This window comes from Sitophilus oryzae, unplaced genomic scaffold (genome assembly GCF_002938485.1).
Source record: "Sitophilus oryzae breed Bouriz unplaced genomic scaffold, Soryzae_2.0 scaffold_555_pilon_pilon, whole genome shotgun sequence".
NCBI lineage: Eukaryota > Metazoa > Arthropoda > Insecta > Coleoptera > Curculionidae > Sitophilus > Sitophilus oryzae.
This window is the reverse complement of record NW_022147146.1, coordinates 383625-406014: the sequence shown is the minus strand read 5'-3', so window position 1 is coordinate 406014 and position 22390 is coordinate 383625. Positions and strand designations below refer to the sequence as shown.

Genomic DNA, 22390 nt, shown 5'->3' with positions numbered 1-22390 from the left:
GCCTTTAGTTATCATCTGTTAAGAGAAATTGTAGTTAGAAATCAAAAGTTTATTGTTTTATAAGCGAATTATTAGGCTTTCTCTGTGAATACAACTGACTACCGCAAACCGATGCTAGGATATACCATTAATTGTATTTTTTAGACATTGTGAATTATCGTAAACTATTAATTATAAAGTATAAGTGAAACCACTAATTTACTCCACTAATTCTGATGTTCCGAATGAGGTTTCTGATGTTCTGACTTATTTGTACGTCTTTACCACTAAAAGTGAAAGCGTCTCAAAAGTGGCTCACCCCTATAACATTTTTATTTTTTTAGATAAAAAGACGAGATTTGGTATGTTAGTATATGACATAAATCAGGATTGACTGACGTCTTCAATTGTTTTCGGTCACTTCCCATTTCACAGGAAATGACTACAACTTTTGATTTTGAAATGGCACCCTCAGTATTATTTTACTTTATTCGATAGAAATTGAGACTCTGAATAAAATGACATATCATCGTCAACTTTTGAAATATTTGCTTTAAAAAAACATCGTATGATAAATATCAATCTAGAGTGCCATGGCTGTGTTAATAACACTAATTTTTAATCAAGGAGCCTTGGAAAAATGGATTTGATCGTCTAGTGTTTTTCGTGTCTTGTTCTGGCCGGTTAAAAGATGCTCAAATCGTATTTTTAATCATATGTCAATTTTGTGAAATCGAACGAGGGTGGCTCATTAGCATATTTGGAAAAAGCATTTTTTTACGAATAATTTGATACTACACAGTCGGAGAGTCTGACAGTAGTCAGAATATCATTTTCTATCGAATAAAGTAAAAAAATACCGAGGGTGCCATTTAAAAATCAAAAGTTGTAGTAATTTCCGGTGAAACAGGAAGTGATCGAAACGAATTGAATGCGTCAATCAATCCTAATTTTACTAATTTATGTCATATACTAACATACCAAATCTCGTTTTTTTATCTGGAAAAACAAAAAAGTTATAGAGGTGAGACACTTTTGAGACGCACCCGGTATAAACTAGAGATTCTAGAGATGACATAAATTAAATTTCTTAAGAAGAAATACACAAAATTACAAATAAAACTAACTAAAAGGATGTATAATTTATAAATATAAAAAATAATTAAAGGAAAATAATTTACGTTGCCAAAAAAATAAGAATAACAGCTAACTTAAATATCTAAAATTATTGAGTTGTTAGTTGTCAGTTTTTTATGTTTGTTTATTTTTTCTTCTCCTTTTTAAAGTAATTTCAGGTTTTTTTTCTGATTGTTTTCAACCCTTGACAACTCTAAATGTTATTGTTTTAAAACAAGGTTTAATCAATAAAATATATACAAAATATTAAATACCAATCATCGTACACAGTTGAATTTTAAACCTCCTATAGTTATTTAAATAAACAAATTTGATTTTTTTTCTATATTTTCAACGGTTGTTTTATATTTTAATCTCTACTCAAATGAAGCAGGGACAAAGTATTTCATGCTAGTGTAGGTGTATGAAGTATAAATCCATCTATACATACATATTTTGTACATTGAATAAACCAGTAGATAATAATACTCTGTGTCCTATATTTAAAAAAAAACGTAATTTGTGAATAGCGAGTTTAAAAAAATACGTACCTTGTTATTCGTTCGTATCGGTAAAAATTTACTGCATTTTTTTAAATTTTGTATTATTGATCATTTTTAATATCGTATGATCCAATAAAAAAGACGTCACGGTAGGCATAGAATATATATTTTAGATCGAAGTTTATGAAATTCGACTTAATTTTCTACGAACAGATGTCATCCACAGAATCAAATCCCTCAAGCGGCAATGGACAGGATACCTGGCAAGAAGGACGGACCACAGATGAACCACAAAAATCACATCGTGGAATTAAGAGACCTAGAAGGAGACCGACCCTGAAAATAACACTTATTCGTTCAATATTTCCTGAGTTCTGTCCTGTATCCCATAAATGTTGACAAATCTCATACATATTTAGAAATAAATCTTTTTTTTTAGATAATTGACCTGTTTTTAAGTCGAAAGAAGATTATTAGAATCAACTAAGTGAATGTTTGATAATTTAATAATTTCGTTAATTAGAGTTAATTAATTTTTCAATTCGAGAATTGTGTACAGAATGAATTAATATAATTTATTAAGGATATCTTAATTTAAAATATTTTGAAGTACTTTTTTACCAATTTAATGGAACTAATCTTACTTTTTATCGATTATTACCTCATTTTAATCACTTAAAAATGCTAGGTAGTTTATAATAATCTACTAGTAGAAAATTATCAATATTTTCCTTGAATATTTGTGCAACTTTTATCAGTTGAAGTAATGAAAATTATTGGTTTATTTGAATAAAAATCGGAATTGATAAGTCATATCTACTTGTTTTTTCTTTCTTCAAGTGACTGAATCATACTATTGTAAGGTGGATGTTTATACATTTCCGTGTGAATTGTGAATGTTACTATAGTCATCAGTGAAATATACCTACGTACACACTACGTAACTCAGATGGAATTCCCGCAACTTGCAGTTCTGCAATTTTGTGTGTAACATAATTCATTACTATTATTTTGTTTATTTTTAAAAAGCAGTTTTTATGTATCATAAACGAAGGAAGTGAACTAAAATTAGTAACTTCCTTAGTTCCTTGAAGAATAAAATGATATGATTTATTTGTCTTTGGAAAAGTTAAATTTTACTCAACTGGAATAGAGATTTTATCGAGTCCAAAACAGGCCTCTACACTATGCAGAAAACTCTTCGAGGGTCAAGGTCGCGTTTCATCACCCAACTTTGTCGCATTTCGATTTATTTCCAGTTGTCTTGACCCATTTCGGTTTGCCTCGACCTACTTTCGATTCTTAAAAGCGCCTAAAAACTACTCGTGAAGAGGGCGTGGGGGATTTTTTTGGCGTTTCCTATTGCCTTTTTCAATTTTATTTGGTTTTGAGCTATTCCCAAAACGTGTCGGTATCTGTACCCGAGGCAAAGGATTTTTTTTTCGTAAATCTCAGTGAAATAAGTAAACCTAGACATTTCTAAAATAGCTGTTGTTGATATTTCGTTAATGACATCTCGTTTTATGTTGATATATATTCCTCAAGATTAATATTTGAACACGCGTTTATAATATGTAGAGTAGATATATAAACAACAAAACTTTTCACTCAATCTGCAGGAATATAATTACAATATGTTTATTATTTATTTATATTACAATGAATTAGTATATAAAATTGTATCTCCTAAGTCTTAATTTTTTTCGATTTATTATAATTTTCTTGCTTGCTAAAAGCTGCAAAAAGCAGTTGGAAGTCAGTGGCGCACAAACTTTTTAAAAAAAAATATTCCAGTGATAACGTATATACGCGTATGCACACTTTTCTAAAGATTGATTTTATGAAATAATTAAGTCTTGTAATAATATTTATTTCTTGTTGTTGCAGGTGATCGCTTTTATTTGTGGTCTGATCGTGATAGTCCTGATGATCATGGGCCTGGTGTCCACCGATTGGCTGATGGCCGCCGGATGGCGCCAGGGTCTCTTCATGCACTGCATCGAAGAAAACGCTCCCGAGCCGCTGCCTTTCAACACTAGGGGGAGCGCGGGTTGTTACACAGCCAGGGACGTAGGTAAGAAATTAATCCTAGATTTTGTTAACATTATTAAGAATTTAGAATTAAGTTAATCTGATGTTGGAGCTTTAGTAGTTTCGATGTAGATGCCATTTAATGATGGGCAAATGCAAGACCAAGACGTCTTGGTCTGGAGATGAAATGTATACCTATAATCATTTCTCTCTTTCTGATGTTTCTTTTTCTATTTTTTTTCTGTTAAAATAAAGAGATATCATTATTATTTAATACCCACCTCGGGTACTGTAGCACAATAATTAAAACCAGAATCAGTTTCTCTATCGCGCCTGCAAAACGAAACAAATTTAATTCCCTTTTTGGCGTTGGGCGCCTCAAATCCTCCTCTAGGCCCTTGAGGGTCCCATTTTAACGAGCAAACTTTGGCCGGCTGCTGCACAGTTGTGTTGGCGGTGGCGTGTGTAAGTGGGGGATGGGGGGCCAAAATCGCCCCCCGGCTCGAGCTTTGGCGCGGCTTAATTGAATATTTGCATAGATAAGGGAGCAGACGATTAAATAGAAAAAGCTGCGGTTGTAGTTGTCAAAATATTTAAGCGTGTTTTGGTTCGCTTCCATTCGTATTAATAGAGTATTACCTTGGCTTGGTTTTTATAATGTATTTGTAAAGCCCCGAACGACTTAACTCAGAGCTATCGGCGGTTGATTCAGTATACATAGAAATTAATAATTTTATAGATGTTTACGCATTTTTTCAGTTGCCACAAGGTTGAACGATCAGGTGCGGTCTCAATATCGTTAAACTGACCCACAAGAGAATTTCCAAAAATACCAGCCCGCGACGATCAAAATCGTCTTCGTTGAGTTCTTGTACCCAACTGAATTTTGTACGGGTGGAACTTGTCTTTTTTTAATATCTTTGGACACTTGTACGATTCATGCCGGTCTCATTGGCTAATTTTCTTGTACTCAGCATACTATCCATGGCAACTTGGCCCAATACGAATACCTCCATAGCTTCATTTACTACAGGATTTTCCCTCCGCCTCTTTTTTTATTCATAACGGAACCAGTTTCGCGAAATTTTTCTAACTCGCGAACAATTTTGCCATAAAGGTGTTTGTCAGGATGGCGTTCATTGAATATCTGCGCAAACCGATTGCCACATTCATTATTTTTTTAAAATAAAGTTCGATTATTTTCACTTTTTCTGCATGTGAGTACACCATAATTAATTGTAAAAAAGTTTAACGATATTGAGAAGAAACTTCAACGCACAAGTCACAGAACAGCTATCTAGCAACTACCGCATCTGATCGTTCAACCTTGTGGTAAGTGAAAAATGCGTAAACATCTAGAAATAATAAGAAAAAACAGCAAATTGGTCTAAGGAATTTATCCATATCATTTACTTTGGTAAATGTTTAAATAAACTTTTCAAATTTCAATCCGTCATATTTTCTCAATGACTCGACCGATTTTCAAAAACGAAGCTGGGAAATATAGAGAATAGAAAGCTCTTTTCATTACGGCGCCACTTGACCCCCCTTCCCATTTGAAAAAAGTTGGGGGATGACACCCCCGCTTACAGGGTTGAAGATTTTGCAATTATTTTTGGGGCAAAAGTTGTCCCCCTCACAAACAAAATTGACGTGTTTATGGATTTTCTGAAAAAAAATTACCCTGGCCGTTATGCCTTGCGGAACGTTTTCGATGGGCCACTCTGTATATAAAATAATGTAAACCGCGCACTGAATCCGGTCAGCATCGGCGACAGCGACAAATATAGGATAAAAAGTTAAAAATAAATAAAAAGTAAATATTTCCTTTTCAGCATACATCAAAGCTTCGGCAGCTCTCTGCGTCATAACGCTTTTGACAGACCTGGTAGCCACCGTTTTGACAGGTCTAGGACTTCGTACGAAAGACCACCACACCAAGTTCAAATACTACAGGTTCGCTGTTATAGTGATGGGTCTAGCCCGTAAGTATTCATCTGTGATTTTAATATCACTAATACTTTTAAATATGTTTCATATGATCCAATTTAATTTTTTTTTGCAGTGGCTTCTATACTCATAGCACTTATTATATACCCCGTATGTTTTGCGGCGGAACTAAACTTAGGTGAGTTTTATGTAGTGTTTAAAAACCAACTAACAACTATCATTATAACCATACACTAGCTCTGATCACTTCATCTGCCTGGTCTGTATTTTAATGCATGCGATAGAGATAAATATAAAAGACCGGTTGACAGACAGAGGGACAATATACAAAGCGGCATACAGTGTTGCAGGTTTCTACGTTTGTAGAAAGATGTGTGTAGAAAAAACAAACTATTTTAAAAATATACTATTATCTACAGCTGTAGTAAAATGAGTAACTAATTATGACAAATAAAGTTCCAACTCTAAATGCAAGATTTTTCATAAACGCCTTCTGGTGCTGTTTGAAATTTTGATGCAAAATCCGGCAATATTCATCTTTTTAATAAATTTGATTTTACATTAAGCTGCCGACATTACTGTCTTACGCGTTAATATCCAAACCACGCAGTTTCGGTATAAGTAAAGATTTTTTCCCCAAAAAGGAATAGTTTATTTGAACTACTCACCATTAATGCCGAGTCATTTGAACTACCAACCGTAAACAATCGCAAACGTGTTTATTGCTATATTTTATTGATGGTACATTTGAACTATTTTTCCCTTTTTAATGGAAAACAACCTAGAATACCTAGACGTCCCTAGCCTACAAACTAGGGTCGCGATAATATAGTATCAATGTTAATTCAATTCTATCTTCTGTTGTAGGCAACCGAACGATATGGGAGTTCGGCTGGGCGTACGGCGTGGGCTGGGGCGTGGCCATTTTCCTCTTCAGCGGCGTGGTGTTGCTGATGTGCGACAAGGAGAGCGAGGAGATCTACTACAAGGAGCGGAAAATCGTGCACGAAAACGATTCGCGCGCCTAGTGGCCGCCTAGTCTGCCCGACGTTGTCCTCTGATCGTAGGGGGTGGCGGACAAGCGCTCACCCTCTCCGTGAGAGCGGGACTGGTACGAACGAGAGATTCTTGTGAGTCGACGTGAGAGTGAATATGCGATAGAAAAAGGCGCTTTTTAGTTATATCTTGATCTTTGTTACGAAGAGAATAAATTAAAACATTGCCATTTAAAGAATTGAAAATTATAGGTCATTGTCTTAGAGAAAGTGTTCTTGAAGCTCTCTAAATAAAATCGAATTAAAAATCTAAGCTTAAAGTGACCAGAGACCAGAGCGGAATATTTTAAGGGATAGTTCATTTGAACTACTCACTATTAATTTCGGATCATTTGAACTACTATCCTTTAAACATAGGAAACGTATTTAATGCTGTATTTTATTACATTACGGTACATTTGAACTATTTCCCATTATAATTAATGGGACATTTGACCTACTCGTTAAAAATAATAAAAAGATTTATATGGATATTCTATTCTTTAAATGGTTAAAAGAAACCAGATTCTTTATTTCATACAGAAAAAAAATGTTGTTAAGTTTTGTTAAAACTGCAGAATGTAGCATTAAATGAGCATGAAATATGTACAACGATCAAGATACTATATTCTCCTATAAAAGGTTAATTAATCATTAATCCTATAATATGATTATCTTTACTTACAAAACTTTAATATTTCTTCCAAAAAAAATATACAACTGCATTATGTTCTTAATAACTTTACATAATAAATCTAATACATTTTATCTAAAACCAATGAAACTTTGACCATTTTTCTAAAAATTCGAGCGAAATAAGAACGCAAAAACCAAACCTACATGTTAATACACGTCGATTCTCAAGAATAAAGTGTGAATGTTGCTTGCCTGTAATTGAATGTTTACCTGGTCAGTTTGATATAATGGAGACCAATTTCTGTTTGTTCTGGATTTAATGTACAAAATAGTTTTCGTAGGACGCTCTCCTGTAATTAATAATTCAGCTTTATTTTTGTATATTATTTTTTTCCAATTTTTATGCGAATAAATGTGTAGTAAGTCGTTCGGACAATGAAAACGCGTTATTTAAACGAGTAGACATTTGAACTACTCTTCATTAAAACGAAGTATATGTACAAATATCGAATAAAAGGGATGGTTCACTTGAACTACTCACTATCTATGGCTATTTATTTGAACTGTTATCTAATAATACTAGGAAACGTGTTTATTGCTGTCTTTTAGTAGTGATACGTTTGAACTACTTCCTTTTATATGGATGGGTCATTTGAACTACTCGTTTGAAAAAATCGCGCTATTATTTTAGCGAAAGGTTGTTGAAACGATGCGATCTCCCGGTTTAGTTTTAGTACTATATCTCGTTCGGTTGTTCTTAATTGATTTTGAATAAAAATTTACGGTCAAACTGATTAGAACGTTTTACTTTTACACTTGTTTTAGTTGCTCGAGGTTATTATAGTGCGACACTTGTTTATTGTCGTCCATTACTGTACATTGTTCATTCGAAAATGTCGTGGCGCACTATAAAAATGCCGCACGGCCCAATTTTGTACCGTTATCATTATATTTTTGAGGTTAATCGGTTTCGACCACGTTTTTTTTTTCTGCGTAGTCGACACCGATTTTACCAAGTGGAATGAGTGACGTGAGTCTGAGAGGCAACCCGGGCAGGCTAGATGTGTGGAGTTTAATATTTAAGTCTTATCATTTTGATTGAATACTGAAAAAAATGTTTTAGTCGCTATACGGGCGGTTTTAACCTTTTTTACAGACATTTAAATCAGATTGTGTTGTAAATAAACCATTATTAACAGGAAAAAAATCTTAAAAACTGTCGTATTGTGGCTTTAACATCTTTTGAACTATTTAGACCGTAAGTTATCCATGTTTAAGACATAATATCGGACAGAAATTGACATATTGGACAGATCCGTCGTATTACTCTCAAACAGAAATAGAATTAATCAGAAAGGTTGCACGCTATCTAGTAGACACGGACAATACAACAAAACTAAAATATACAATCAATTCAAGATATCATTTTTGACAGGTTTCAACATTGAATAAAAAGACTAAAGAAGGACTATATTAACAAATAATTCGAAAACGCGAAGGGGTTTCAATATGGCTGACTTGTATTCCGGTTTACCAGTGGCGTTCGAAATTTTTTAACATTAAAATTATCCCAACCAACACAAGAAAATGCGTTTATTGCTGTATTTCAGTAATAATACATTTGAACTACTATCCACTTATATGGACTGGTCATTTGAACTACTCGTTTGTAACTAATGCTATTATTTGTATTATAAACGTTGCTATTATTTACGGATTGACTTTTTGGTTAAAAAACTGACTTTTTTTGTTTGAGAGGAACATGCATGTTTTTTTTTTTGATAGATGATCCTGAAAAAGAGGAATTACTTCTGTTATAGATTGTAAGGACTTAGGCTATATTTATCGTATAAATGTAATTATAAATATTTGTAATTAGTTAGGTTGTAAGTGAGATGTCATGGACCGACGGGCATTTTTTAATGATAACGATAGTTCTTTTGAATATACAAAAAAATCAAAACAAACAATATTATATATGGGACTTCCCCTTAACTTAAGGTATTTTTTACAAAAAAGTGTCAAAACTTCCAGGGTAACAGCACACAAACATAATACGCCATACGACCGAAAAAAAACGCCGTCACAGTGGCTTTTCAAATAACAATCAATGATAAATTCTGTCGTGCGACCCTTATATATTATTTATCACAAATTGATATGGATTTTTGTCAAATTTTTTATCAATTTTTTTATAGAGGTCCGCACGACATATTTTGTCATCAATTATTGTCATTAGACGGGCACTGTGACGTCGTTTTTTTTTTGAAAATCTTACTACTTTCCATTCACTCAGAACATTTTTCTTGTTATAGTTTTTAGGTACATATAATTATAACTATGTATAGTTAAACATGATATGAACTAGCATTTTGGTTTAAGTTTTTACAATTCGCAGATGAATTATTTTTCTTTTAATTTCAGCCAATTTATAACAATTTAATAAAAATAAAATGAATAAACTGACTGAAAAACTTGACAAGAAAATATAGTAAAGTTGAAACCAAAATGTGACTTTATAAGGTGTTTTAATTATATTTATTTATTATAATATTGTATTTGCTTTAATTCTAAGCAAGAATTAAACTTATTTTACTTGAAATCAAGTATCACTTTAGGAATTTCTTGCGTACACTACAATTTTACAAATTAGGCTTTACCCACGAAATTTTTGTGATAATTATGTAGAACTCATAATTTTTATTTTTTTTATAATGAAAAAGTAACTTTAAATCATGCATATCGTTAATATTCATTTATACAGGGTGATTAAGTTTGTTATAGCATCAAATTAGCAGTCCATAAAAAAATTTTTTAAAAAGTTCTCTTTTTAAAATAAGTTTTTACTATCAACTGTTAAAAGAATTTGCTACAAAAAATATATCACCCTGTATTCAACAATATATACTCAGAAGAGGTCTTATGTAATCTAGTCGCCATAAAAGTATTTTGTTTTTGTTGAATTTTTCACATAGGGCAGCTATATTGTTCCAACAAAAGAATACGGAAAAGGTTGGAGAAAACTGGACCAAATTTCCTTTAATTTTTTAGTTGTTTAGCGTTTATAATAGAACACAAATTGATCCGTCTTCAGTTATATTTTTAATGAGAGGGAAAAACTGTATAAAAAGAATAACAATTAGATTATATTGTAACTATTATTGCATTTAAAAGGGAAAAATTAAAGAACGTAGCAATGTGATATAATAGCTTGATATGTATATAATTATTAAATGTACACGCCTGTAGAATCTACAAAATAATTTATTAGTATTATCCCTAGTGGTTTTTTATTTATTTACCAAACTAAAAAGAATAAATAAAATCATTTGTTGGTATCAGAGATGTAGAGGTAGGGAAAGAATCAGTATAAACGTGCGTAGAAAAAGTTTTGGTTTATTTCAAATAAAGACTACACGGGAAAAACCAGATATGTCACATTTTCATAGAAACTAAGCACAACTTTATAGGTAGATAGTCCCAGAGATATTACAGCTTGGTTATTTTGCCGTACAAGGGAAAAACCAGAGTAGTCCACGCGTAAATGGCAAAAACCAGAGATGTCCTTACGTTTGGGCGACCAGCATGCATCTTGCGGTCTGTATTAAATGTAATGATCAGACTAATAATCACACACCTCTGCGCCGGCAACACCGAGAAGCAAACAGGGACGTATCACAAGCTTTGCCGCTATTGCTGGACAAGTGAAAATGGCGTTGTTGCCAAAGGATTACCCAGAGGTTGACCATCGACCAGCAAACAGCTCTAGAAGAGGCGATACTTGTTTGGAATAAAGGAAGAAAACTTTTGAATACGCACTCGTCGAAGTTCATTCTCCCACCTCTATATCTCTGATTGGTATATACTGTTGCTTGTCACTATTTTTTTTATTTTCTTTATGTATATTTATTTATTTATTTAATTAGTTCAACAAACATTTTGTAACATACCTCTGATAATAATCTTTCCTTCCAATTCGCAACAATTTATATTTAGTTTTAAGTTTTCCTAATACGTATATAAAAATAAATTAACTTTAGGTTCTTCTACCAAATACTTTGTATTTTTTATTCGTTCGAAATAATGAAATAAATCGTCATATTTCTATTTACGAGTGGAGTTTTATTTTAAAGGAAACGACGTCGTTCTAGGCATGGAAAAAGAATTTCAGTTCGGGACTTACTATATATCTGATGAAGTCAAAGAAGTTAGTAATTGAGAAAAATGCAGCCTGAAGCAAGTAATGACATGTTAGACAGTATAGAAATTAAAGAAGAAATAGAAGAAGACCAAGTAGATCAAGAGGATTCAGAGGTAGTTAAATAAATTTAAGTACCATATTCTAGAGAATGAAGAAAATACAGTCTGAAGCAAGTGTCAAACTTCTACAATTGGTTAGTTCTGGTATTTTATGCTACTGTGCATGTATACAGTGAAGAAAATACAAGAAAATCTTACATTTATTTGTTAAAAATGCAACCCGCCTATTCAAATTTATCCTTTGGCGCGCGTAATGGTTTACAGCGCCATATTAGTTTAGTGACAGTTTTTGGAACTAACTACTAAAAGCCTTACGGAAAATTTTAAAAGTAAGCAATTACAGGTTTCTATTTTTACTTGGTATGTGGCGCCATCACGAATTAAGAATGTAAAGTACTCGTTTATAGATTTCTTTAAAAAAAACTCAAATAATGTCCTCTAACGGTCAATAGCTGAACTTTAGTAATAATTTTTTTAGAATTTTAAAGAAATCTGCAATTTTTAAATCCCAAAAAGTTTTAAGTGAGAGCCATCTATGAATAAAATTTTATACTAAATTTAATTCTAACCCTAGAAAATACATTTTTAGAAGTAAAATAAATGAGTTTATTTTTCCAAATCTACTGGTTAAATTCAAATGTACGATCTATATTATACTTCAGAACTTTCTTTTCAATATTATTTAACTACAATTCGTATTTTTAAGTATAATCTGTGAAGACAATGGTAAGACGTAACATTTTTTTATTACAGGTACAAATATGTAGCAATACAGTGATAATAAAGGATTCTTATGGAGATAAGAAACGAGAATACACCAAGAAAAATGGAGAGAAATAATACCGATTTTACTCCGACTTTCAGTGAAAGTCTGGGCCAAGAAAGAGTAAAGCTAGAGCAACAAGATTCGAATCCACTTGAAAAAACGAATCCGTTAGATGGTTTTTGCTTATAATTATTGTCTTTAAAGTCATTCCTTCAAATACCTCTTCAGAAAATTATGCTGTCCAACATTCATATCCATGGACTCGATGCTGTACCTCCCAAACCTGCTTTTTTCTTTGATATAAAGATAATTTGAAATTACTCTTTTGGAAATGCATTATTATTATGGAGATATGATTGCAGTGTATAAGGTAAACCTTTTTTGCATTGTTTCAGTGTGTTTTTTATTTGATCCAAAGAATTTTTGCTTTAAAATTGTAGTTTGTAAATGGAATGCTATATTTTATTTATTTTGCTTTTAGATTGCATTAGATTTGTCATAAGATTGCCATTTCAAAAATACCTTAACATCCTAATTTATACCTAGTAGTTTTTGAAATATGTGTAACCATTTTTGTAATAATAATAATTATATTACAACTTCAAAAGGGCTTTAAATATGTTAAAAAATTTAATCTACAAATGGTCATATTTCAGTAATACTCAGTATAGTTTATGGTTATTTATGAACTAGGAACTTCATGGCAAATCACACAGTGAAAAAAATACAGCATGCCATTTAAAATCTATTGACTTCATTGTAAAAATACATTTGATTCGCCCTGTATATGAATATTATCACATTATATATTAATAATTAAAAATGTATGGCCACCATTGTCCTTATATATTGTAAAAAATATTCGAGTAATGAAAATCAAACAAGGACCTGGTATGGAGCGCTCTTTCCCACTGGACCACCCTGTATAAATACTTTTTTATTTTTGTTTCAGAAATGTTAGCAAGTTACTGGAAATATGAACATCCGGTATACATCAGAAAGAAAATTCTATAGAAAAATCAACGAGCAATCCAATGACATGCTATTTGGGCTGTATAATATGTCTAAAAATAAATTTATAATTAATTGTGTTAATTGTATTTATAAACTAATATTTTTCTAATAAATCTTAATAAAGTTTTCAAGTAGTTTCCTTTGAATCCTTTGAATAATATTTTAATTTAAAGCAACTATCTTTAAATATTGTTGTATTACTGGTTGCCAAAAGAAACAAGAATTAAAATATTTGAAAATAAATTCCATAAATATTAATCTAGTTGCCTTTAATATTGGTACATTAATGTAGACATATACAGTCTCTCATAGTCCAGAACCATACCATATTCTATAAAGATTTGATTTCTTTTACCTCAAAACAGTCATATCTAGTACCAAAAATGAGCATTTTTTAAAATATTTTTGTCATTTGAATTAAATCGGAAATTGTTGGCCAACGAGCTCAAACGGTTAGACTCGTTTACAAAAACGTTAATTGCTCAAAAACTAATTAAGATATCGGGGCGAGATAAGTCGCAATCGATAGGGAATTCAACCCTCTATCTGTACACAAAATTACAACCCCCTACGAAACACTTTATTTTTTGGAACAAAAAAGAGCAGAGGGGTTAACCTTAGAAAATTTTTGGCCCAAAAAATAAAGGGTGTCGTAGGGGGTTGTAATTTTGTGTACAGATAGAGGGTTGAATTCTCTATCGATTGGCGCTAAGCGCGCCCTGATAGCTCTTTTAGTTACGGAGTTATTAGCGTTTTAATTTCAAAAACGAGGTCAAAGTCTTAGAGTCAATAAATTTCAGCGTTTCTCTGTAGTGTTAAAAATTTGTTCGAAGTAAGAAAAATTTCACACGGGGCAACCAAATCTAGCTCATTTTTATCATCAAAAATTTCATTTTAACAGAAATGAGACGATATTTTTCACTCATATTTCTTAAAGCATAGATGTATGTATGCGATTATATTTTTAGTATGCCATGATATATTTTAGGTTGCTATTTTATTTTTGTTATATTCAATAAGAGCTCTAAGAGTTTTATTTTTCTTTTAATTGTTATAGTAAAGGAATTTTGCTATAAGTAAAACACATGTGTAGTATATTAAAATATTTATTGAAAAATATTCGAAAAGGACCTTCATATTGAATGTTTATACATATATCAAAAATGTTGCCATCAAGTGGCAGGGTAAATAATTGCTATACATAGGGTCTAATAATAAATTCTAATACTTTTATTTATATTCTGTTCTAATTAGACACAATCATAAGTAATTAATTATGGATTTTAATCCTAAAAAAATTATTCATAACATTATTTATAAAGCTATATATAAATTTCTTTACACTAGTACCAAAGACTTAAAGATTTCTTCGTTAACACGGTATTATATGTTTACATATATTTACTATTTTTATCTAATTAAAATAAATAGACTAAAACATATTTTTACACTAGGATTTTTCATAAATTATAAATAACAATTTGAACTTATTAACTAAAAATACCTACAAGGAAAATATATTTTTTTCTTATCATTTATAACCATTTTTATTTACTAACATGCTACATTTTTTTAACAATAGTAATATAAAAGTATATTAAAATCCAAGGTAGTGTTGGCGGACTTTCTGATCTCTATATGGAAGTAAATAAATCTTCTAGCTAGTCTACCCTTCTGGAAAGTCTTGATTCTGAAATATAAGTATAAAGAAAAAATTAATTATTTGTACACTAAGAAGCTTGATAAAAATCTTTCTATAATTTTAAATAACCCGTTAATTTCGTAAAATAAAGACCTTTTTTAATAGTAATTCAAAGAAAAACATAGTTGTAAGTGTAATTGAGAAATATTTTAATTATACTAATTAAAAAAGTGTTTAAAACTAAATTCAAAAATCAAACTCTTTATACATATAAAATAAAAATAATGGAAATGATTGATGTATGTTTAGTTGCCTATACTAAAAGTAAATAGCAGGCCAAAATGTTTTATTTGAAATTTATCTTTTAAGTTAAAAAATTATTTATTAAATATAGAGCCTTATAGCTTGCCAGAATTTTTTAATTTCAATGGTTAATTAGGATTAAGGAAATATTGTTGAATTATATCCAATATTGTAAATTTTAGGTTTATTTTTTTTCTATATATTTTCCCGTTTATGTAAGTAGACTTATCTAATTTTTGTAAAATATGTGTAATATGCTTTGGAATATTTATTTTGATGTTTGACGATATTTCTCTTTATGTTTTGTAACATAATTTGGAAATAAATAAATATTATTATTATTATTATTATTATCATTTATATCTCTAATATATTATTTACTTAAAAGTTTTTTTACTTTTTTTCTACATTATTTATAAAATACAATAAATTAGGCATTTCTTAAATATATCCCACTTAAAAACACTTTTTAGTATAATTTACCGAAAATGATTTTGTTTCCTCTTCAATGATGAATGACTTTCTCAATCTGCTGTTGAATGCTGAATTTAGTTAATCTAATGGCATCTCGAAGAGGGTGGTTGAACTGCAGCTGTCTTTGTTCCAAAGCAGTACAATATCCCATACAAAAACTCAATTTGAAAAGGAACAAAAAGAAAATCAGCAAAAAAATGAATCCAAAATTATATTCTTAGAAGAATAACAGTAAAATCAGCAATAATATGTAGAAATAAGAGAAAATATTTAAAAATATAAACATAGAAGAACAATAAATTTTATATAATGATGATTGATAACTCAGAAAAACATAAATTTATAAAAGATTTCTAGAAAGAAGATAATATGAGAGACACGCAGAAATAGAGATATGTGGAATTGAAAAAAAATGTATGAAAATGAGTGATTAACTTAGAAAAGGCTCAAAAGAATGATACAAAATATTATAATTTTATATAATTGATAATAAGAAGACTTAGAAATTTGATCAGTGGAAAAGTTTATAAAATTGATGAATGATGACATTCCCATAATGAAGACTATGGGAGACAATAGTGAGACAGATATGATGATTGAAAAAGATGGCATAAAAACGAATAAAAAATATAATTCTGTACAGGCAATAGAAATTTTGAAAAATTTTATGTCTTAGAAAAGGCTGAATAATATGATATAGAAAAATTATACAAGACAATCAAATAGAAGAGTGATGATATTCCAATAATAAAGAAAATATTAGTGAAAAATAATGAAACAGAGACATGATGAATTGGATAAAGTGGCATAAAAATGAGGGATAAATTGGGAAAATGGCATGAAAATGGACAAAAAAGCTATAATAGTCGATAAAATTAATATCTTAGAAAAGTATCAGAAGAATGGCACAAAAAATTTTGGAAGAGTTCATAGAATTGATGAATGATAATATTCCATTAATAAAGAAAATATGGCAGACAAAAATAATGAGAGGTCGGCCAGAAGCAAGATGGGGCAAAAAATTTTAGATGATATTAAAAAATAAAGAGGTATGTGGTCATTAAGAACTGGAAAATTGACAAAAAGCTCTGCTTAGCCTCCTCTCGGAAATATCTAGTCAATATTTGACATCAAACCCGTAAAGAAAAAATCCTCCAGAGCATATAGGTTCGCCCCCCTTCATCAGATTTAACCCTTGGCCGACGATTAAGCCTCACCAGTCAGTTCCCATCCCAGCTAAGCAGCCTCGTCTCGGGTCACCCTCGTCACCCATCGAGCGGACATCCACCGGGACCCCCTACAGGCGGACCCCCCTCATCATCTTCAATGTGTCCGATATCCCGCCCCCTCTACCGTCGAGACGTCACGGGATACGTGCACGAAGAAGTCTCGTAGCTTGGGTGCCAGGTCGTATCCGGCCGAAGCCTCTAGCGTTAGAACACCTAGCTCGTAAACCAGAGGGTGGTGACTCCCTTGGGTACCTATGCATGCTACATAGGTCATCGATGGCCGAACATCAAGGTTAGGGGGTGACCCAGGTCCCCTCCTCTTAGGGGAGGCTAGCTATGATGCTCTGGAGTCGATGTTATTCAGGAAAATTTATTGTGAAAAGGCTAGAAAAGCCAGAACTGGACGAGTAAGTTTTTTAAATAAATGGCGAATGCGCCAGGAATTAATTGGAAATTAGTCCTATTTGAGACTATTAAGTGCGTTTAAATTATATTTAAACCCATGCAAAATAAACAAATAAAATCCGCTACAGAAATTATAGAAATGCATGGCACATGATCTGAAAAAATTGACATGGAAATGAATCCATTAAAACTGAAATTCTGTACAAGGAATTACACAAGCAAAAAAAGTATTAGAAAAATGACCATAAGAAAAATAATACAAATAAAAGAAGACTTATAGAAATACAAAGAATGAATGATGTTATTATTCCCACAATGAAGAAAATATGGGAGTCAAGTTATTATGCAGAAATAAAAGTAAACCAAAAACAACATAAACTTTTAAGTAGATGGTATACTTTACCAAATATTAACAAATAATCTTTGACTTTACCAAACAAATAAGACCTATAGAAATACAGTCAATTATTAATGAATTATGGAATTGACTAAATGGTGATATTATTTCCACAATCAAGAAAATATGGCAGTGAAGATAGTTATGGAGAAATGAAATAAACCAATATGAAGCAACTTTCTGAGTAGAAAATTACCAAAAAAGAACAAGAAATAGTCGAAAAACAAAAATTGACCCAAATTAAAAACAGATAGTCTGAATTTTTCTATAATAATAATGAACAATAAAAACGTAACAGAGAGACCCATTGAAATATTTTTCCTAATTAACTAAATTTAAAAATAGTGAAATCCATTGATGAACATTAAAAACCAGTAAAAATATATGTATTTACCCAAAAGAAATAACATTTTAGATATACTTATGTCCTGATGCATTGTTGGTAATAATATCCATCAAAAGGATAAATGTACTGCCCTGGAACTGTACACATCCATCGATTTGTTGTAGATCTGTAAAAACGAAATAAATAAAATTAGATTTTCTTAACTATGCTATAAGCAGTGTTTATTTTGTTTCTTTTTTCATATTGATATAAAATATATCTTAAAAACTATTAAAAATATCTATACCTATGTGGCGGATTTATCTCTCCAAAAAAATCTTTTATGGGTATTTCGCCACTGCACTGCAAGAAAATCTACAAAATAAAATAGTTATTTTTTGTAAACACTTCGTCAGCGTAAACAGAACGTCAACATAATGTTTAGGTTTAACGCAGAACTGCTTACAAAAAATAACTATTTTATTTTGTAGATTTTCTTGCAATGCAGTGGCGAAATACCCATAAAGGATTTTTTAAAAACTATAGTTAGACTGTTAAGAAATATTTATTAAGGTTATTAAACTTACTTTCAATCAGATAATGGAAGACCAACTCTTAAAACAGAATGATGAGCAAATATCAGGATTATATAAGAAGTTACCCAGGTCTCTTCTATTAGATGGCCTTTATGTGCTGGTGTGCTGCTATAATTAAAGCCCCTAAAAGAGAAAACATGATATTTAAACAAAGCAAAATTGTTAACAAAAATATGACGCCGGTGTAATAGCACTGAATGTGTGTAAACGTATTTTACTTTATCTGAAAGTATTACATAATTCATTTAATGCCCCTTAGGTACACTCACTTACTTATTCTAAACAACGTAGAAAATACTTGTCTGTACGAATAAACACCTAAAAAATTATCTTTAGGAATAAAAAAAAACATCTCTAGGCAAAAAAAATAGTCCAAAATAATACCAAATATCTCGAAAAATTTCGCATTATTCTAAGTAACAATTTTTTTAATGTACAATAGGGTCATCAAGGAAAGTATTTATATTTCCATATACGCAATTTAGAAAAGGAAAACGATGAAAACAGGAAAATTTTATTAGGTTTTAAATGATGTAATTGAAACATTTGAAAGTGAAAAAATCTATAGAAATCGGACAAAATCATGGGTACTTACATTTTCAGGAGAGTAAGCAGGCCTTAAGGAACAGAATACACTCAAATAGTGTACAGAAAAATCACTTTTTCTATGAAAAACTCGGAAAATTTATAAGAGCAACATAAATAACGTCACGCCACTACCAACGGGAAATGTCACATGTCAACGTTGTCACTTTGTCAGTTTGAGAACATTTAAAATAGAATAATATTTTTTTGTTGCATAAAAATGATGTCTCTAAAAGAAAATATATTATTTATATAACGGAAACCAAGTTTCTGTTATATTTTTATTAGATTTATCGTGATTTTGTAATGGTTCAATTCATTTTAGACTTACAAAAATATTGATTTAGATTCGATTCAGGATTTTGTTAATAATTTGGCAACCTCGGATTCACTTTAGTTCAAAATTTACTCACTTTGTCTACAATGGCGCCACATGCGTTCTTCTTCTTTTTCGTATTTCAGGTCTTAAAAGAACAGTAACCACAGAATAGAAGTAATGTTCTTCTTCTTTTTCTATTAATGGTCCCCAAACACGAACAACCACAGATTTGACATAAAGTTTTTCTTCTTTATTCTTAAATGGTTTGAACGTATATAGGTCATCTGGCCTGTGTTCAGGAAAAAATTATCAAAAGGAGTCCAAATTATAATCTATGGATAATTATTAAACAAAGACAACAACAAAAATAAACAAGTATAGGAATCGTAAATAAATAAAAAAATAAAGTGTAATAAAAACTGAACCTAAGTGTTGCTAATTTAATAATTATTATGTCTATCTATGATTCGCATTATATTATAAAATATTACTTTTCTTGGTTTTCTGTTTCATACCTTTTTTTTCAGTCAGGTGAGAAAAATAAAATAAACGATATTTAAATATTATTTATCTAACAAATACATAGGGATACAATACAGAAATTAACTTACATTCATTCTTGAATACAAAAAGTGCTTTAACATTACTTAAAAATCGATAAAATTATCAGAAAAAAATAATACAAGCATTACGTTCCGTTAAGGGCCCATGTATGTAATCAACCCCATCTACTAAATGTTTATTTATGTACAAAGATACACAATTACACATCTTCCTAATAAAATACAACAGTTAAATAACATGAAATATATTTATACTTTAACATAAAGTATAAACAATTTTAAAATATATTCTAAGGATAAAGCAGAGACGTTTTCTCCGTCTCTGACGATTAAAATATAATATAGATTTCTTCTTTAAGCTATACATATACAGGGTGAACCATAAAATTAGCAACAAATTGTGATTTTTTTATTTATTGGGCATGCTGAAGAAATTAAGCATAAACTTTTTTCAAAACTCAAATAAAATAAAAATGTTTTGTATTTGCTGCAAACTTTTTGCTACATCCTGTAGAAAGTCAGATATATATTATCTACAATTACTAAATTATAGAAAAATATAGACAGTCTAGACTATCTTAATAGGTTACAACTTCTAGAAAATAATTTCCTATAGTTAGAACTAAAAAAAAGAAACTAGATATAGTCTGTCCAACAATGTAGAACACCTCGCAGTGACAGTTGTTGTTTGTCATCTGTCAAAATCTTGACTAACTCGTAGGACAGACTGTACAATTGAGGAAACAGTGGTCTGTTAGTTATAAAGAGCGTGAAGAAAATAAAATTAAAACACCTGTGTAACGGCGGTTTGCACTGGGTCAATCTTGGTACAAACATGGTGCAAGCCAAGCTTTCTGCTATATACAGGGTTTTGCAAAGAACTCATTCATTAAAAATTCGTTAGGATCTAATTAGATACAATTCTGGAGGACATATTTTATGTTATGACACATTATAGTCCCTAATTAAGTTCCTAGATGTTATAGAGTAATGCAACTAGTTTGTCAATTACTTTTGGAGTCAAAATGGCGGGTATTGGTGACATGCTGGCATAGATTTATGAAATGACGTGATTTTAAATACTTTTTGTGGGTTTATAACTATCTCTCATGCTAGATGGGTGTGTAGAATATCATAATGTAAAAAATATATTTTTACGCGAAAAAAATATTTATAAGAAACTGAAGAATACTTTCTTTCCCTCTTCTTTACTTTCAGTCAAATTCTAAACATTTTTTCAGTGTACAAAAGTGAGTTAAGTGTCAAAATAATATGTGATTTCAATGTCAAAAACATTGAAACACTATCTTCAAAAAAGCCGACGCTTATTGTTGTTTCTGTAAACTGTAAAGCTAAGGTATTTCAATAATTATTATACTTCATGAAGATTTTACAGCCAAATTTTGATACAAAATTGGATTTTGTCTCTATATTGAATGAAATTCTAAATATATTTTTTGTCATAATATAATGTTTTGTCAAGTTTAACCAAGTACAGTGTAATCTTTCAAAAAAAAACAGGCGACATGAATTTAAACTTCATTTTTGACATAACATTTAAAAACGGTTAAATTTAGGACACTATATACGTGGTCTGTATTTTAAAATGTGCGACAGAGATAAATATAAATGACCGGTTGACAGACAGAGAGACGTAATAAAAAGCGGCATACAGTGTTGCCGGTTTTAATGTGTGTAGAATAAATTTTTTTTTCAAACTTTCATATTATATACTACTGAAATGAAGATAATATATCTAAGCTAAATATAATCTACTACAGCTGTATAGTAAAATGAGTAACTAATTGTGAAAAATAAAGTTCCAACCCTAGATGCAACATTTTTCGTAAACGCCTACTTGTGCGCTTTGAAATTTTGATGGAAAATCCGGCAATACCGCATAGAAGAAATGTATCAACACAAAAAATAAGATTTTTATCTAAACAAGATCATAATAAACTTAATAAATGAGCTGTATGGAAAACCCCACATAAAAACATGGTTAGGATATAGTGTAGTGCCAGTTGCATACGTTATAAAAGTACCAGAGCTAGCAACGTCTGGATATCAAGTATTTTAAGAAAGCTGGCTCTTTGATATATCTTTTACTATGCTCTTTGGAACAGCGTGCGAGTCGTCTGGCTGCCGATAGACGTTGCGTTCACTACTGCGCATTGAAAGAAATTCCTATAATTTTATTTAGTCTTTTAAATACTGGTATTGAATATAAATCGAATAAGTCTCCATAGCGCAGCGCGAAAAC

General features: G+C 30.7%; 1 protein-coding gene and 2 long non-coding RNA genes across 5 annotated transcripts in view; 2 read left to right on the top strand and 1 right to left on the bottom strand.

Moving 5' to 3' along the window:
- The window catches only part of LOC115887201 (transmembrane protein 47-like), an 87612-nt gene extending 76743 nt beyond the window's left edge, over positions 1 to 10869 (top strand). For all 3 annotated transcript variants that reach the window (XM_030906557.1, XM_030906558.1, XM_030906556.1), the window contains 4 exons: positions 3486 to 3672; positions 5465 to 5614; positions 5695 to 5757; positions 6447 to 10869. In XM_030906557.1, coding sequence (XP_030762417.1) covers positions 3486 to 3672; positions 5465 to 5614; positions 5695 to 5757; positions 6447 to 6607 — 561 coding nt within the window. In that variant the 3' untranslated portion in view covers positions 6608 to 10869. The remainder of the gene's footprint in view (positions 1 to 3485; positions 3673 to 5464; positions 5615 to 5694; positions 5758 to 6446) is intronic.
- A 1203-nt stretch (positions 10870 to 12072) lies between these two features.
- Positions 12073 to 13415, top strand: LOC115887202. The gene is made up of 3 exons (XR_004051030.1): positions 12073 to 12148; positions 12263 to 12645; positions 13228 to 13415. It is a non-coding gene; the product is annotated as an uncharacterized LOC115887202 (long non-coding RNA).
- Positions 13416 to 14852: 1437 nt separating this feature from the next.
- Positions 14853 to 19374, bottom strand: LOC115887205. The gene is made up of 4 exons (XR_004051031.1): positions 19256 to 19374; positions 18652 to 18783; positions 15718 to 18251; positions 14853 to 14979 (listed from the first exon to the last, which is right to left on the bottom strand). It is a non-coding gene; the product is annotated as an uncharacterized LOC115887205 (long non-coding RNA).
- Between the last annotated feature and the right edge of the window lie 3016 nt (positions 19375 to 22390).